Source organism: Mycteria americana, chromosome 3 (assembly GCF_035582795.1).
Source record: "Mycteria americana isolate JAX WOST 10 ecotype Jacksonville Zoo and Gardens chromosome 3, USCA_MyAme_1.0, whole genome shotgun sequence".
In the NCBI taxonomy this organism is placed as follows: Eukaryota; Metazoa; Chordata; class Aves; order Ciconiiformes; family Ciconiidae; genus Mycteria; species Mycteria americana.
The window spans coordinates 57,251,783-57,269,034 of NC_134367.1; the positions used below are offsets into that span (position 1 = coordinate 57,251,783).

Below are 17,252 nucleotides of genomic sequence, written 5' to 3' on the forward strand. Positions count from 1 at the left end.
GATTATAGCACACTCACAGCTCATTTTACAGCCTACAGAAGTTCCCCACATAACACAGGACTAACAGCAGCATGAAGTTACCAAGTACAAGAGAATCATTATTGGTGAAGCTGCAGTAAAACCAGCCACAAAGTTCTTAGGGAAATGTTTCTCCATGTGGACATAAGGTAGGGCTGGTAAAACAGACCTGTGTTTCACACTGAGGTACTAGATCACATCCCCATTTATTTGCACTGCATTGTTCATACGAACACAGAGGACTTTTAAAGCTGTTTTGGAGACTTGTCTTTGGCATTAGCCGCTGGCCTTGTTCCTTCCTCAGAAAATAAAACATACGCATTTTTCAAACAGTGGCATGAATTTTAAGTTGGTAAGACTCCTCATGGCAAATAAGGAATAAAACAGACATCACAAAAATACTGTGTTCAAACAGAAGGGAAGAAAAAACTCCACAAAATCCCCCATCACAGAAGACAGTAATGGGTAACTAGCACACCAGGAAGCTACTATAAAGTCACTCTGAAACGAACACGTGTAACGTCTGGCAGTGCACTATTATGTGTTTAAAATAACTTTGTAATAGTTGTGTCCTTCTAAGTTCTCATGATCAAGATAACAAAAGTTTTTTCAATGCCCAGCACATACAACCAGAAGACCATTCATCTAAAGTTTCTTTTCATATGCAAGAGACCCAAGCAGCGTGACCTTCAATAGCTTAGACCACAGGACCTGCTTTACATTCCAAAATGAAATGCTGAATTTTTACTCCAAGTCACAGATCAAAAATGTAAAAGTGGAGACGCAGCCACTGGTCACGCTTTGGATTGCTAAACAAGATTCAAAATAACTTATTTTCTTGATGAAATGAAACCTCCATACACAGACTTAGTAGACAATTTAGGGAAAAAAGTCTGATGAAAGTTCAAACAAGCTTGACTCCTTTCCAAAACTCAGAGGCCCTTTCCTCAAACTTATTCCCACCAAAAGTACAAATGTAGGTTTTACAGCTACCTTTTCACACTTTTGCTTTAAGTGCCAAATAAAAACTACGGGTGATCACTGTTCCCATAACAAAGGATCATAAAGTCAGGGCAAAAGGAAGGTTATATAGTCCCTGCTATAGCTGGAAAGAACTTTGCTTCTCACATCACAAAATCAGAATAGGCATGTCAAACTAAAGGGATGCTCATGTATCGCTATAATGCTGGAAACCTACCCTTTTAGAAGTGACTAGTGAGTTTGGACGCTGACCATGAGGCAGTATAAAGAAAGACTTCATTTTCAAAACCAAGTGCTGTAAAGCCATACCTCTTTGTGATGTCAAAAGTGACAGAAAATCAAATGCTGAAGAGTTGGACTGTCATGAATTGGTAGTGCAATGCAATTGTACAACCCTACTGTAAAAATATTTACAGTGCCTGTTGTAAACCACGCAGTAAGTCACACAAAACAGACTGAAATTTAATCAAAAACCACAAGTTTGTAAGCTAGCAATAAGTATTTGCTAATTTTAAGTGCTTACAAATGAAGTTAGACCCTCAAGAAAGAAATCAAACAGAACTGTGATTTAACTCTAATTCAGTGGTATCCATTTCAGTTACAATTCAAACTTTGAACTTCTCCACATTAACTGACACGATATTAGCTTCCACATCCTTAGTTTCATATTTGCCATGTATAAACATCAGATGATTTATATTTTGATCAGAGGTATGTAGAGGGAAGAAGATTCAAAACAGCATACGATTCTTTGATGGCCGATCTCCCAGCCCACGTCAGTATGCTAGTAACCCATTTACACCCACAAAAGTGGCAAAAGCTGCAATTACGAGTTTTGTTTTCCATCAGTAGCTTGTATTTCAAAAATTCAAATTGGAATTCCCTACATTAACCTGTTTGTCCAGTATTACTGTTTGTCCAGTAAACGTTTCCTCATTTTTAAAAGTTTTGAAATACCTGCTGAGCTAGAAAGCTAGCACAGATGCAAATTAGTCAGAAAAGGCCACATACCCTTTTCCTCCACCACCCCACCTCCCACAGTAAAAGCTCACTTCAAAACAATTAATGCACGAATGAGAAATGCCTAAACCCCAAGCCTATTTAAATGCTAGACAGGAGAGTTTAAGATCCTGAAGGAACGGAGGAAGACAAGTAATAAAGACCCCAGACTTAAGGGGAACAAGCTCAGTCTGTTCGGGGACCTGATCTGCAGGATCCCATGGGAGAGCTCCCTGTAGGGCAAAGGCACCCAGGAGACCTCATTGATCTTCAAGCATGAGAATGGTCCATGGCAGGAGGCTGCATGGGGAGCACCCAGCTGAGCCCAAGCCCCCAGGGAAGCTCACGGAGCGGGAGCAGGCAGGGGCTGCCCCACGGCAGTACTGAAGTGCTGCCCAGGCATGAGCGGAGAGAAGACCAAAGCTCAGCTGGAAACTGCCATGGGACAGGAGTGGCCTCTGCAGGTACATCAGCAGCAAAAGAAGGACCAAGCAGAACAGGGACCTGCTGCTCAACAGATTGAGAAAAACAGTGGCAAAGGACATGAAAAGGCTCAAGCAGTCTGTCTTTTTTGCTTTGGTCTTTACCGGCCAGGCATACTCATGGGGCTTAGTGGCAAGGGCCTGGGGAAAGGTGTCAGGTAAATGAAGACAAAGTTAGGGACGGAGTACTTAAGCAAAACGGACATACACGTAAGTCCATGGGACCAGACGAGATGCTTCTGACAGTGCTGAGGGAGTTGGCTGACGTCACTGCAAGGCCTCTCTACATCATGTTTGAAAGGCCACAGTAACCAAGGGAGGTCGCTGGTAACTGAGGAAAAAAGCAAGAAGGAAGATCCAGGGAACTATAGGCCAGGCAGCCTTATTCCAAACCCTGGGAAGAAAATGGAGCAAATCCTCCTTGAATCTATTTCCAGGAACATGAAGGGCAGAAACACCTTTGTGAACAGCAAGCATAATTTCCCAAAGGCAAAATGTGCTCAACCAACCCAGTTACTTATTGTGATGAAGCTACTGGCTCGGTGGATGAGGACAGAGCAGCAGACATCATTTACCTTGACTTTAGCATGCTTTTTGACGCAGTCCCCCTTAGCACTACAGCAGCCAAAAAGGCATGGACTAGACGACTGGTCAACAAGGTTGATGAAAAATGTGGCTGGACTGACAAGCTCAAGACAGCAGTAAACAGGTCAAAGTCTAAGTAGCGGCTAGCTACGAGTGACATTTCTCTGGGGTTAATCTGAACAACAGAGCAGAACACACCTTCACCAACTTCATGGGTAACACCAAACTCCAGCAATTAAGAAGCTGGAGAGTAGGGCTCCCACCTGAAGGACCTCAACAAGCTGGAGGAGTGAGCTGACAAGCTTCCTGAAGCCCAATAAAAGCAAATGCAAACATCTTATACCTAATGTGGAATAATCCCATGCCACAGTACATGATGGGAACTTACAGGCTCTGCAACAAATTTCCTGGGGGTCCTGGTGAAGAACCTGTTGAACACAAGTAAGCAAGGCATCCTTGCAGTGATGAAGGCTAACTGTACAGTGGGCTGCATTAGCAAGAGTGCTTGCTAGTGATGGGAAGCAATTAACACTTTCTATGCAACATTCCTGATGCCTCAAATGGGAGCCCTGTTCTTGGTTTTCAGCTCCCTTGTACCAATTATTGATAAAAAAAAAAATGCAGAACACATGACAGATGAGAAGAGATAGATGGAGCTGGGTTCGTTCAGACTAGAGAAGAGAAAGCTTCTTAATGACTTAGTGGGTGCCCACAGAGAAAAGGTAGCCAAGCTCTTCTCAGTGGTGCACAATGAAAGGAGAAAAGGCAGTGGTCATGAGCTGCAGCAAGAGAAATTCTAACTAGATACAATAATAATTTAAAAACCGCTACAATAAGGGTCTTCAAACACTGGAATATGTTTGTCCAGAGGGGCTGTAGAATCTCCCTCTGCAGAGATTTTCCACACTTCAGTGCACAAGACTGAGCAGCCCGATTTAATTTTGAAGTGAGCCCTGCTCCAAGCAAGAGATCAGGCCTCCAGAGGTCCAGTGGTGAGTCTAAATCTCTCTAAATCTCTCAACAACAAAATCATATGGTAAGCAGAAGGCTGGGAAAAAGAACAAACAGGACTACAGTGTGCATAAATGCAGACCAACCATGTCTCCATAATGCTTTCAGATGATCAGGCTGCATATGAAAACTGTTTCCATGAAGTCAGAAAACTTTCTCACAGAGCATCTACTTTCTGCAAGGTTTAGATTCATATAATAAAAAAGAACTTGAGCACAACTGATATTGAAATACAAGCATTTCTTTGCTCCATCCTAATATTCTGGATTTTACTTGCAGCATATGTATAATTACCTTTTCAATTTAGGTAACTATTTGTAAAAAAAAAAAAACCAAACCAATGTCTTTTACTTTTTTCAAGGTGTTTATTCGGAGCAGAGCTTGGCCCCAACAAACTACATCTTCAGTTACAGACAACAGAATTTATCATTTACCAACTGTACAATATATTTGGCTCTTATGTAAAACTTATACACAGAGAGAGATACGAATACATCTCTGTCTCAATATATGAATACAGTGATTTTTTTAAAGAAACTGCATGAAGAGACTTATGGGCTTTTCTTCAGAAAGGTCATTTTTTGAAATGCCCTTCTTGATCTGTGATGTCACTTCAGCCCTTGACAAGATCACACACATTTCTATGAAGAGTTAGTTCAGGTTCAGTGCCATGCTTACTCTACAGCTTTATAGAGTAAGACATAAAAATATCAGTCAACTTGCAGTTTGTCTTTACATAGCACAGTTTTTCCCCGTGGTGATTCTTCACACAATCTCACTAGAACAAAGAAAGCAGCATGCAGCTTTCAAGTATTATGACTTTTTAAATATGTAAAGTGTGTAACTCTTCTACTCCCTAAATGGTAATTAGGTTTTCTGTCGCATGATGGTGGGGCAGGGGCTAGAAATCCATCACTGCAAATGATTAACATCTACTTCTCTTCTTTAAGCTTTAGTTTAAAGAATCTAGTATTACTACCTAAGTCCAACACAAAATTTGAAGTGCAATTCTCAAAATCACAGATGGGTGGAGAACTATAACCACAATAACAAGCAGCAGATTTCCCTACAGACAGCAGTATGGGCAAAGCTTTATCATTAGTATCACCATTCAGTGCACCAACAGATGCCAGTGCTCAAAGGCAGTGAGAAAACTGACAGTGGAGTTAAAGGCTGGGTCTGCATCTGCGTGTGTCTATCAGTGAATAGTAAAATTACTATCTCCTTAAGCACCACACTTTGAAAGCAAAACATTTTTTAGCTTGGTATTCTTTTACACGAGCTGCTTCCTATTTCCTTGGAAGAAAGCAGTCCCTGAACAAAAGAAATTTCAAAAGGCACAGAGATGTTTATTATGCAGTGGACTAAGCAAAGGAAAAATACGCAGATCCTTTAAAAAAATAGCCTCACATTGGTCTGAATACTAATTAAAAAAACAAGCCACACTGATCTAATGCAATTTTATTGCACTGTTTTAAAAGCACATACTGACTTTGAATAAATAATTGAAAAAGAGGGCTTATGTTGCCAAGTAGTAAGATCACCCCTACATAAGTCAGATGATGTACAATTCTGGAAAAAAGTATCAGACATTCTTTCCTTTCTACTTTATTCATATAAACAATACACAGTACTGCCTCTACCCTAAATGCCAGCAATATATATCTTCACATGAGAAGTGCAAAGCTGCATGTTTTTACACTAAATTGCAACTTCTGTTTCTGCCTAGCATCTGAGAAAAAAGTTAATTCTTCTGAAATAATTTGAGATGTGCACAGGAAGTCTTATAACAGCCAGATGTTCCAGAGTCATCAGCTCATCCATTGCACAGCATCACTTTGGTCCTCTGCTCAATATTGCCTACCATCTCTTATGATCTTCATTTCTTTTCTTACCTTATTAGAGATTTGCATTCCAAAAAAAAAAAAAAAAAAAGGGGGCCCAAGTTTCTTAAAAGCCAGACTTCCATTCACTTGCTTTTTATTCCTAAGCCAATTTAAAAGCCAAGGTACATACAGTTTCCAAGAGGGAGTGGGAGGACAAATGAAAGTAGATTTTACACTTGTAGTTACCTTTGCATAAGAGACTGCATATCTCAGTGTTCCCACAAGGGCTGTGAATGTTTAACTTTAACAGTTATAAGAATGTAACAGCAGGTTATGTGCTCATCCAATCTGTCTGAAAAGCTTTTAAAATTAGAGGCATCAGAATGAGCAATACCTGTATCTTCATAAACACCAGCTACAAAATCCAATCGGCTTACTGCACAGAGTTATAGCAAGTTGTCACATTACTTCGTACAAGCATTTCTTGGTTACAACAGTGTTCAAACTGAAGATTTCAAGATGCAAGAAAGGCAAACTGGGAGTTTTACTACTCTACTTGCCTTCCTTCAAAACAGCACTGGACCAGAGCATTTGATTTCAAGTATTGCTTAAAAAGCTTACAGCTAGTGACATAAACATAGAACCAAGGAGTCTCAGGTTTAGCCTCCCCCTGTAATAAACAGTGTGATCAGCAGCAGTTCAGTGGCAAACCACAGCTGCCCATGTGCAGCCATGAACCAGGCTCCAAAACCCAGGTTTAAACTGATCCTAGCGAGCTGACGTGCCCAGGCTAGAGACCTGCAGCGTGGGTAGGAGCCTGTGCGCAGCACACAACAACAGCCCCTGGTTTAGTGGGAGAAAAACAAATCGGAGCCAGGTAGTCAAGCTCTGCTCTTTACCATCAGACTGTGCAATCTTGCGCAAGTCACTAGACCCCTCTCACCCCTGGAAAACCAAACTGCTTTCTCGTAACGGTAAAAGTCTTCTGGACTCTGCAGGCAAGGCTGCCGAGCGCCGCGATACAACAGCACCTCAACCACGATTCTGTAAAAGATTTCATTTAATCTGCTTCAGGCAAGCATGCGCTTTATTACTCACCAATTTTGTTTTCATGACAGACTTGCAGACCTGATTATAAAAAGTCATGGAAAACAGACAAACCGAGATGCTTCTTAGAAGTGTCTGTCTTTATATCACATGCTTAAAAAAAGGGGGGGGGGGGGGGGGGGGGGGGGGCAAAAAAAAAAACCCTAAACAAATTTTGTGGATAAAGGAGATTTTCACACAAAAGAAGGAACCGGTATATTGAGTATCCGGTATACCACCCGTATTGCTTAATTTATAGGCCCACCTAAACAATTACTTTCATCATTTGTAAAATGACAGTTCTAGAAATAACTTGGAAATAGATCACAAAATCCTTCAAAACTGAATGTCTAAAACATACTTTATACAGAGACACATCTGAATAGTTGAGTTTGTTACCAGAAAAGCAGAGAACCAGAGTGTTTCATCATCTCTGTACCATCTCAGGCAGCAGTTTACTGCCAGAGAAGCACTGCACCGTTAGACAGGAGCAAACACTGAATCAAAGCCACTTTCCTGAAGTATTAGACTCTTATTCTGCCAAATAAGTTAGGCAGACAAAATTTATTATTTGTAAATAAAGGAAATACTTGCTAACATACTCTATTTAAGACGAAAACTGCAGAAATTTGCACCTATGCTGGCTCCCCAAGCTAGGAAAAAAAAAAAAAAACCAACAAACCAACCAAACAGAAACTTAACATACTGAACAATTCTTACAGCAGCATTTTTCAGATAGCTTTAAGAAAAGGTCTGTCCATCCAACAGTCATACAAGTGCTTCTGTAATGACGTTAATTACCTTCCACAAGAAGTGCTGCGTCCTGCCTGTCCATGATTTCCTTTTCATAGTCCTGTGCTTTCATTAACATTCAAAGAAGCTATCAAAGCCTGGCTGTCTATCACTCTTATTTTCCCCCTGAATGAGATAAGACATTTTTTGGCCTTAAAGGCAGATTTTAATAAACAGGTGGAATTTTTCTGCTTCAGTTTGCCCACAGAACTACCGCCTTAAGCAACTGTACTCACCAACATTATGATTTACTCTATTTCTTTATATTAAATGGCTGCCATAGGCTGCTATACTAACATTAAATACAAAATCATCACCATGAGAATATAACTTTTATCAAAACGCAGGAGACATTCCATTTTAAGCTTTACCTCATGCCTTTACATCACCTTATTTAGCTTTCATGAAAATAGTCCTGTGCGTCTGGAATTTAGGTTTTGCCTTTACACAAAATTCTGTTCGGTTAAAGAATTAATCATGTGCTTGATTTTTTGGTGAAAGCCAGATGTTTTCCACTGAATATTTAAAGCTTTTTCATTTTCCCCACAATTCTGAGGATCCAGTTACATTGGTAATTTTACCTGTTGAGAATGTAGACCAAGTCTGAACGTAAGAAAATTAAACATTATTCTTAGCTCACAGAAAACAGGTGTAAGGCTGAAAAAACATGAACTAGCAATGGGAACACGCCCTATTCTGGTCAAATACACACACTGCCACACACCGAGACATCCCTCCATCTCATGACTGATGTTCAAATCAGACAGGCGTTTGCCTGCATGGCAGAAATTTCAAGTCATTTGACTGAGAAGAGGCTGCCAGGTTCTCAAAAAAAGGCAGCTGAAGCAGCCCACCTGAAACAATGTCCTGCCCTAAAAAGACCTTAAGGGCTCCCAGCAGAAAGAACATTAATTTGGCAAAAGGCATATCCTATTTCATGTCTTGTGGACAAAAAGATGCCTCAGGCCCATTCTCCTCCACTTCGCTCTCCTTTCAAATGCACTGGCTTAGTGGGGGTCCACTGCTTCCACTGTGCCCAGACCTCCACTAAGCCATTTTGGCTCCCTACCCCACCGGGCCACGAACACAACAAAAGCAGGGGTAGCTTTCTGTCTGGTTGGCAGGTTGAACTGGCTCTGCATAGGGTCTGGCAAATGACAGAAACAACAGGTTTCTTAATAGAGTCACTGAACCATACTCTCAGTTACTCAGATGAAGCTTCTCTGGGGGTTGGACTAGATGACATTTAATGGTCCCTTCCAACCCAAATTATTCTATGATTCTCTGCATCTTGTAGTGCCATTATCCCTAAGCAAGCAATTTAACTTACTGTTTTGTGACATTTTAGATGCCATAGGATAACGCCTGCCACCTCCAGCTGCCACTTCACAAGAGTACAAATCTCCCAACAAACCCAGGGAGAATATCTGTGAGCTCTGTAAGGATTTCCTTAACTTATGGGTATAAGGTACCTACCTATACACCGTATTTGATTCCCTGTATTTCGGCACTTAATTCACCTCCTTAGGGTCTTTTATAAAACCATTACCAAAAAAAACCCCCAAAACCAAAAAAAACCCAATAGTATTTATCATGAAGGAAAGCACTGCAAAACACTCAGAAAGAACTAGAGATACAAAATTGAAGATTATAGGTAGGTAAATAAAGCTTTGGGAAAAAAAAAACCAAACCAAACCAAACCAAAACAAAAAAGCAAGATTCATTTTAAACTCCTTCGACAAACTGAATGACAGCTACAGGATGTCAGCACTAGGGTCACAAAGTACTTTAAGAAAACTTCTTTTGAAATGTATTGCAATCATCAGCATGTTGCCAGGAATCACCACATTGCTTACTCATTACATGTCAATTCCTTTCCTTTCACTGTATCTTGTTCTTAAAGAAACATACCATCAGGGAAGGTGGCTTTTTCTGTTTGAAACCCAAACCACTCAATACTTCTACAGCTGCATTTTAACTCTTTCCCTCCCGCTCCTATGAAGGCCCTCACAACCTTCCTCCCAGTAAAAGCATTCTGAATTTTGGTCTATAGGAGCTGGGGCTTCAAGTAATTCCTGCCACTGTGTTTCTTTTCCCCTTTTCTGTTCTGAGAAAAGGGGTTGGGAGGTAAGAGTCTCCTGAAGCACAGCACTTCAGCCTGCAACAGAAGATTATTACAGTAGATTGAACCATTGCTCTGCAAATGTCACATTGTGGAGATTCCATTTTAATGGAGAAGCTAGGCCAGAAGATCAGATACCAACTCCTGAAACAAGGCTACTGACAGAGGTTTCACACCTCTTTCATCCACATAGTACTGTTCCCTCACCACAGTCAAAACTAGCACTAAGTCAGCCCTTCCATTAAGGCTTTCAACTCACCAACCTGGCAGAAAACTATCCAACTCTTTTTGCTCTGGCAGTTTTCTGCTGGTTTAGTGAGCTGAAGTAGCGTAGTAGCGTAGGGCTACAGTGGAATTAATGCAAAGTAGACAGTGGGAGAAGGCAGTCAAAAGAGGTAAGAAGAGACTTCCCCGCCTCTTTTGACAGCAACAAGTATTAGGGAGCTCAACTTGTCTCATAAAAACCACCAAAAGGAAATTAATCTCCCCTCAATCTAGCACTGGACCCCCTCCAAGCAGCAGCACCAGGATACCAGGCAGTAGGAAAGCAAGCGGTGGAAGCACGAGGAAGGCACAGGGGGCTGACAGCCCTTTGTCAGCAGCAAGCCACCTCCTATAATTTTGCCATCGCTCCTCCTTGTTATCGGAGAGTTCTGATTACGCCCAAGTACTGCTATGTCAAGTGCATATTATGTCTCTGATTAGTGCTTTATTTCCATGCTCACAAGCTTTCTTTCCTCCAGACACTTCTGAACTTCCCTGCAACATTACTGAGACTTCTTCCTTAACCTAATGACTTCCAACTAAACTGCATAAAAGCCACCACAGAAAACAATTAAACAAACAAAATGAATGCTGAGGACTTAGGAAGCTCCAGAATTCACACTGCCAATGCAACCTCAATTCAGTTCCTTATAGAAAGACAGTGTGACATAATCTTCAGCTGCGGAGCCCATTCTGCTGACTTGCGACTATTGCCCCATTGAGCTCAAAGGACTAGTGCTCGGGAATGACTGTAGAATCAGTAAATAAAATTCTCCTCTCCAGGACTTCTACTAGATGACTGCAACAGTTGAGAGCTGTGCAAGTATTTGGAGCACCACATGATCATGCTCTTCGGACATCAATTCCAGTTTACCAAGGAGGCTTTTATCCCGAAAGCATGTCCAAACAGCTCCAAACAATAATGCGTACAGTTTCCAAGCTAGCTACCTTGTACAAGAGCAGCACAGCTGCATTAGTATGGTGCTCCACCAACACCAATAGCTTGCTGTTCAGCAGGATTAATTAGCCTGGGCAGAGCACTGCACTAATGTGATTATATTGCTTCTAGTACCTGAGCTAGCTCATTCATCGTTTTCTATTCCTTTCCTCCGAAATAAAAAACAGAGTTCAGTTTTTGCTATTTCCTTCACACCTAAATAATTAAATCTTTTTTTTTTTTTTTTTTAAATGTGGAAGAGAGAGGAATGAGACTTGGAAAAGATTCAAAGTCAGATTTCCCTAATTGAAACAGTATATCTCTTGCCTCCATAGCCTGTCCCCACTATCACCATCCGCTGCTAATCACTTCTTTATATCAAGCTGCCACCTTTTCCAAACTGCCTATGCACCTGCAAGTCTTCCCTGGACATCAGAAATAACGATGTCCAGCCACAACCAACAGCGACAAGAGTGGAGACTGGAAGACTTTCAGTTTGCGTGGAACAGAGGCATCATTGCCTTCCACTCCCCCTTTTTTACAGATGGGGAACAGATATCACAGGAGGTACTTGCTCAAAAGAGGGGCCACCTCTCAAATCAATGAGTGGAAAAGCAGGAATACAAACCACAGCTTCATCATTCGCAGTCTGGGGCTCCTATCAGGACACCGAAACGGAGACCAGTGTGAGCTGTACCAGGTACCCAGACTCTGCCCCAAGTCACAGAGACACCAGAGCATCAGCGGAACTGCCCAAAGAATTCAAGTTCTGACAAAATACTAGTGTGCTGGTATGCTCAAAAGCATCTGCGCCTCTTTGCTCAAGCCTTCCTGGAGCAACCGGCATGAGGAAGACACTCAAAGCAGGCAACATTAGGTCAGCCAGTAAAAAAATTCAGCAGCCACAAGCAACTGACAGCGGTCTTACAAGAGGAAGTACTGGGAAAACCCCACTGCCAACATACTGCCAGACCCTTTCTTTTGATTTTGCCTGTAACTCATCATCAGAAGAGAAACAGAGGAACATCGCAGCACCCATTAGTATCTCTAGTCTTTGGCCCACACCCCTTACCCGTGCGGGCACACCTCGCACAGGCAGGCCCTGTGGGTGTCACACGGCGGGACGGTTACCACACAGCAGCCGTGCTGTTCCGTTCCGGCGGAGCGGAAGGCGGTGACAGCAACACTTCTCTGTGTTTCCACAAGTCTCTTACTTGCTCGATAAGCTTCTAGCAACTTATTTTTCTAGTTATTTGTCATACTATGTTGGTTTTGATACTAAATAAAGTTCAAGGGTCTTTATATTCCCACCTTTTTTAAGTTTTACTTTTTTTAAAAAAATACAAAAAAGTATGCCATAGAAAAAATGGTTACAATTTCTATAACAAAACTTTGTTAAGAAGTGCTATAAAGTCATGGCATTTTATTGTTTTGTGATCGTAAACCATATTAGTACTGGCTAGACTTCTAAACACTTATTTCAACTTGAAATTTAAAACAGTAAATGAACAAAATGTCTCTAAGCTCTCTCCCTCTCAGCTTTATATCAGCATGTTAACGATACAGAGCTCTTTCAGGACAGAAATGCAGGGAAGAACAACCTTGTTTCTTGGCATTCTTTCCCTCTAAAGTAGCCCACTTCCTTCTGTTAGAAATATCCACAGGAATAGCTTCAAATTTTGAGTTTTAGGTATACAACATACATCATACGATGCAGACTCAAATTCCAGGCTCAAAAAGGTATGAAAGCAGAAAGATTCTTTTACGTTTGCAGCTCCAGCATGCAACCACCAGGCACAAGGAGAGGAGCTTTAAGGGATAATTCTAGTTTCTGTACATGTACAGTGTCATACAAAAGTTCACACTTTAAAAAGTTACAATTTAAAACTATTTCTAAAAAGACTACAGATTAGAATTCCAGCTTGACAGTAAAGTATCAACATAAAAAAAGTGGATAAGCGCTTAAGACAGAGAGACAGAAAGAAAAGCAACATAAAGGCCAACACATGAAACGATGTGAAGCAAGTTAACACAGAATAGGAAACACTGTTTTATGGTCAGGGAGGGGAAAAAAAAAAAAAAAAAAGAAAATATTCTTTTTTAAAAGAAAAATCAAACCAGTCAAGGTACTGTAAAAATGCAAGAGCAATTAAGTAAACAACATGTTACAGTCACATACTGAATCAGGAGGAAAGGAAACTCCCAGAAACAACACATAGTATTGAGCAATTATACCATGACACGAAGGAAAAATAAAGATCTGGAAACTTAAGTGCAGCGTTTCTGTCATCTCCTATGCTTACATGGCCAAAAATCCATTTTGGGGAGTTACTGTGTTGTCAGTGGCTCCTGTGTAGAAGTAGAGGAGAAAGAAGAGTGATGGAATGGAAAGAGAGGAAGAAAACTTGAAGAGACACTGGGGTACGTATGTATACACACACCCATATATACACAAGCATACAAATATATGCACACATACACACATGTATCCATATATAATAAAAGGTAAGTTGAACTGGCTGGCACAGAGCGGGACCAGCAAAAGCAGTATACTTAAGTTGTATACTTAAGTTTTATCTTCGTCCTCCTGCTTGCTTACTTGTTGCAGTCTTCTATACTACAGAATCACGTACATCAGGTCTGGAGCCTCACTACTTCTAAATACTTCTACATGGCATTTCAAGATAACTGGGAAAAGAGTTTGCTGGTATTTCTAATTGTTCTGTATGCCTCAGGGAGGCTGTATGACTAAACCAGAAGAGAACATAGTCTCCGCACACCAAGATGTCTTCTGTACCGTGCACTCCTTAGAGTTTCTCCCCTCAAAATACCTTTGCATTGGTATTTACCGCTTATGACTGCTGCACAATTTGCTAAAATAGTTAAACTGATGCAAGGACTCCAGAGCACAGAACACAACTTGCGATTTGTGAGACCTTATTATCTGGTGCTCTGTGTGATGTCAGGGCTCACTTTTCAGTCCGCTCTGTATGAACACGCAATAGAAATAAATCAGACCAAATAAGGCTAACGATGTTTCACAAACACAGAAATACTCAGCAGTTACAGTCTCACTCCTATCTCATTTCCATCACCACAGAACAGGAAACATATACTACTAATTAATTCATAAACCCTAATCTCTGCAGGCAGCTGAAATTGTCAGTTCGATAAATAAACCAGCCAGTAACGATGGGAAGTTGAACTATATTATTAAGGAAATTCTTCTTCTGTCAGAGGATCCTGTCAAGCTCTGCTCACGACAGTCTCACCTACACACAGTTGGGAGAATTTCTGTAGGGAAGGACTTTAAAACGGTACCTGAACCAACCAAGCAGCACGAAAGAACAAGACAGTTGAGGGAATTTGTCAAAACACATTACAGCTATAACCTAAACTGACTGTATTTTGCCAAATACCCTCAACTCTTTAGACAGCCGGTATCACTGAACAGGGAACCGCACGAGTCCCAGGCAGACCGCGGCATCTCCGAAGCGCCGCAGAACACGCACGCCTCCCACTCGCAAGCGCACCCGCTCGGCCCGCGCAGGACAGCGCGGGGTGGCTCCTCCTCTGCCACCAGCGCGGCACCGGGAGGCCGCCTTCCCCCGCCGGCTCCCGCACCCGGGGAGACGCTCGCCGCTCTCCGACCGGCGGCCGAGCCGAGCCCGGCATGCCCCACGGGCGCGCAGGCGGACCCGCGTGGCGATGGGGTTGCCGGGCGTCGCTTCTCCTCCCCGGCGCCGCTACCCCCAGCCCTCGCCCGACCCCCGGCTCCCGGCTCCCGCAGAGGCGCCCCGCAGCCTGCCGGCGCTCGCCCGGCTTTGCCTCCTCCCCGGGTCTCGGTGCAACAGCTGGGGAAGCCGGTAACGTCGGGGGGAGGCGCAGCCGGCACGGAGCGCGCCCGGCGCCGGCAGTGCCGGGCCCGCAAGCAGCGCTCGCTCCGCGGCCGCACGGCGGGCTGCGAGGGTGCAACGGCGGGCGACGAAGCCGACCCGCGCGGCGGCTGCCGAGCGAGGGCCGGCCAGAGAGACCCCCTCCGGCAGGGAGGAGGAGCAGGCAGGAGGGCTCCGGGCTCCCCCCACACCCCGCCGCCAGCCCCGGCAGCGACCTGTTGCCCGGCGCGGGGGTGCCGAGGCGCGTCCCCGGGAAGGGGAGCGGGACCGGCCGCCGCCACTCACCTCTTTGATTTTGGCCCTCCTCTGCCGGACGGCGGGGTCGGCGGGCTCCTGCCCCACGGCGCCGACGGGCTGGCGGAAGAGGCGCTGGGGCAGCCCGGGGGCGCCCGCCTCCTTCCTGCCGCGGGCGTCCTGCAGAAGTTTCTCCTTGTCCTGGCGGATGTCCCTGCGGATCTCCTCGGGCAGCTTCTGCAGCGTCTCCTTGGCCTCCCGCAGAGCCCGCTCGTGGTCCGCGCGGATCCGCTCCAGGCTGCCCGCCCCGCCCGCGGCCGCCGCCGCCGCCGCCCCCGCCGCCGGGCCGCCCCCGGGCTGCGGCGGGGCGCGGGGCTGCCCGCCGGGCGGCGGCGGCGGCGGCTGCAGGGCGGCCGAGTGGAAGAAGACGCCGCTAAGGAGCTTGGAGGAGTCGGGCAGGAAGAAGATGGCCCCGAAGCAGAGGGTGATGAAGGCGCTGAACACCAGCAGCAGCACGAACTTCTCCGTCAGCCGGAACGCGCCGGGGCCCGCCGCCTTCCTGCCCCCGCCGCCCGCGCCGCCGCCCGCGGGGCCGCCCAGCGCCCCCGGCCCCGCCGCGCTACCGAAGAGCGGCAGCAGGCTGGCGGCGGGCATGGCCCTCGCGCCGCCTCAGCGCAGCGCACCGCGCCCCGCCGCCGCCGCCGCCGCCGCGCAGGGACCGCACCGCACCGGACGGCCCGGCTCCGCCGCCCCGTCCCCGCCTCGGCGGCAGAAAGTTTCCCCGGGCGGACGCGGCAACTTTTCCCTTCCCCGCGGCCGCGCTCCCGCCGCTCCCCGGCCGGCAGCGCTCGGCGTCTGCGGGGCGGGCGCTGTCAGCTCCAGCCCATGCTGCCGGGCCGCCGCCGCGGGTGCCGCTCCCCGCTCCGCCCGCGCGGCACTGCCGGGCAGCCGGGGGCGGGGCGGGGCGGGCCGGGGCCGCCGCCGGCCCAACGGCGGGGGGGCGGGGCGGGGGCGGGGCGCGGGCGCCGCCGCTCCGCCGCCCTCCCGCGCCGCCGGACCCGCGGGTCCCGGGGGTCAGCCCCGGGGCGGGCTTCCCAGGAGCCGCCCGCCCTCCGGGGAGGGCGGGCCGCCGGGCCCGGCCGGCCGGGGCAGGGGCAGCGGCCGCGGCCGCTTCGTCCCCGCGGGCGGCGGCCCGAGGCGGGCGCGCGGCAGCGGCACGTGCCGGCAGGCAGGCACGCGCGCACACGCGCACCCACGTGCACACTTGTGCACACACACGCGTGCCCCCCCTCCCCCCCCCGCTGTGCGCGCACACTCAGGCACACATGCACGCGCAGCGACACACATGCAAACGCGCGCGTGCCCCCACAGCGGCGCGCGCGGGTGGTTGCACGCTCACGGGCACACGCGCACACGCGTGTACGCACACACAGTCGCAGGCGCACGCGGCCGGGGGCACTGCGAGGGAGGCGGCAGCGGCACGGCTACCCAGGGGGGCAGGCCGGGCGGCTGAGCGGCGCCGGGCGTCGTTCCCTGCCGCTGTTGCGGGAGGAGCCGTGTTCTTCGTAAGAAGAACGGGGGTTTAACGTCATTGTCCTGCAGGTGGAAGGTACGGCTGTTGCGAGGAAGTAGGGGGAATATGTCCACGTGAGCGTGAAAATTCGACTTTTCACCTACGCCAGCGCAAATGAAAAAACGACAAATGTTGGCGCAAAGAAACGTCGTATTTGATAGCTGATCGAATCGCTGCATCGAGCTCCCCAAGCTTTCCGTGAGAGGAAAAGTTTCCAAAAAAAAAAAAAAAGAGATACCGATTTATTATTTTGCTCGCGTTACAGAGCAATGCGATAAACGGGAGAGTGTGAGAAGCAGGGAAACACGGTAAAATGCTGGGTCACTTTAACTGACAAAGGGAATCCAGCCAACACCCAGAGGTTTATCTCCAACTTTTTGGGGACGTACCTGGAGCCCACCTAGACTTTCACAGCCGGTTCAGCACCGTACACTTAAATGTTTCCT

At 46.3% G+C, this 17,252-nt stretch overlaps 1 protein-coding gene across 1 annotated transcript in view; it reads right to left on the reverse strand.

Annotated features, from left to right (window-relative positions):
- MAN1A1 (mannosidase alpha class 1A member 1) overlaps window positions 1-16,179 on the reverse strand; it is a 156,442-nt gene extending 140,263 nt beyond the window's left edge. The window contains exon 1 of the mRNA XM_075498646.1: window positions 15,285-16,179. Within this exon, the coding sequence (XP_075354761.1) occupies window positions 15,285-15,887 (603 nt within the window). The 5' untranslated portion in view covers window positions 15,888-16,179. The remainder of the gene's footprint in view (window positions 1-15,284) is intronic.
- Window positions 16,180-17,252: the final 1,073 nt, after the last annotated feature.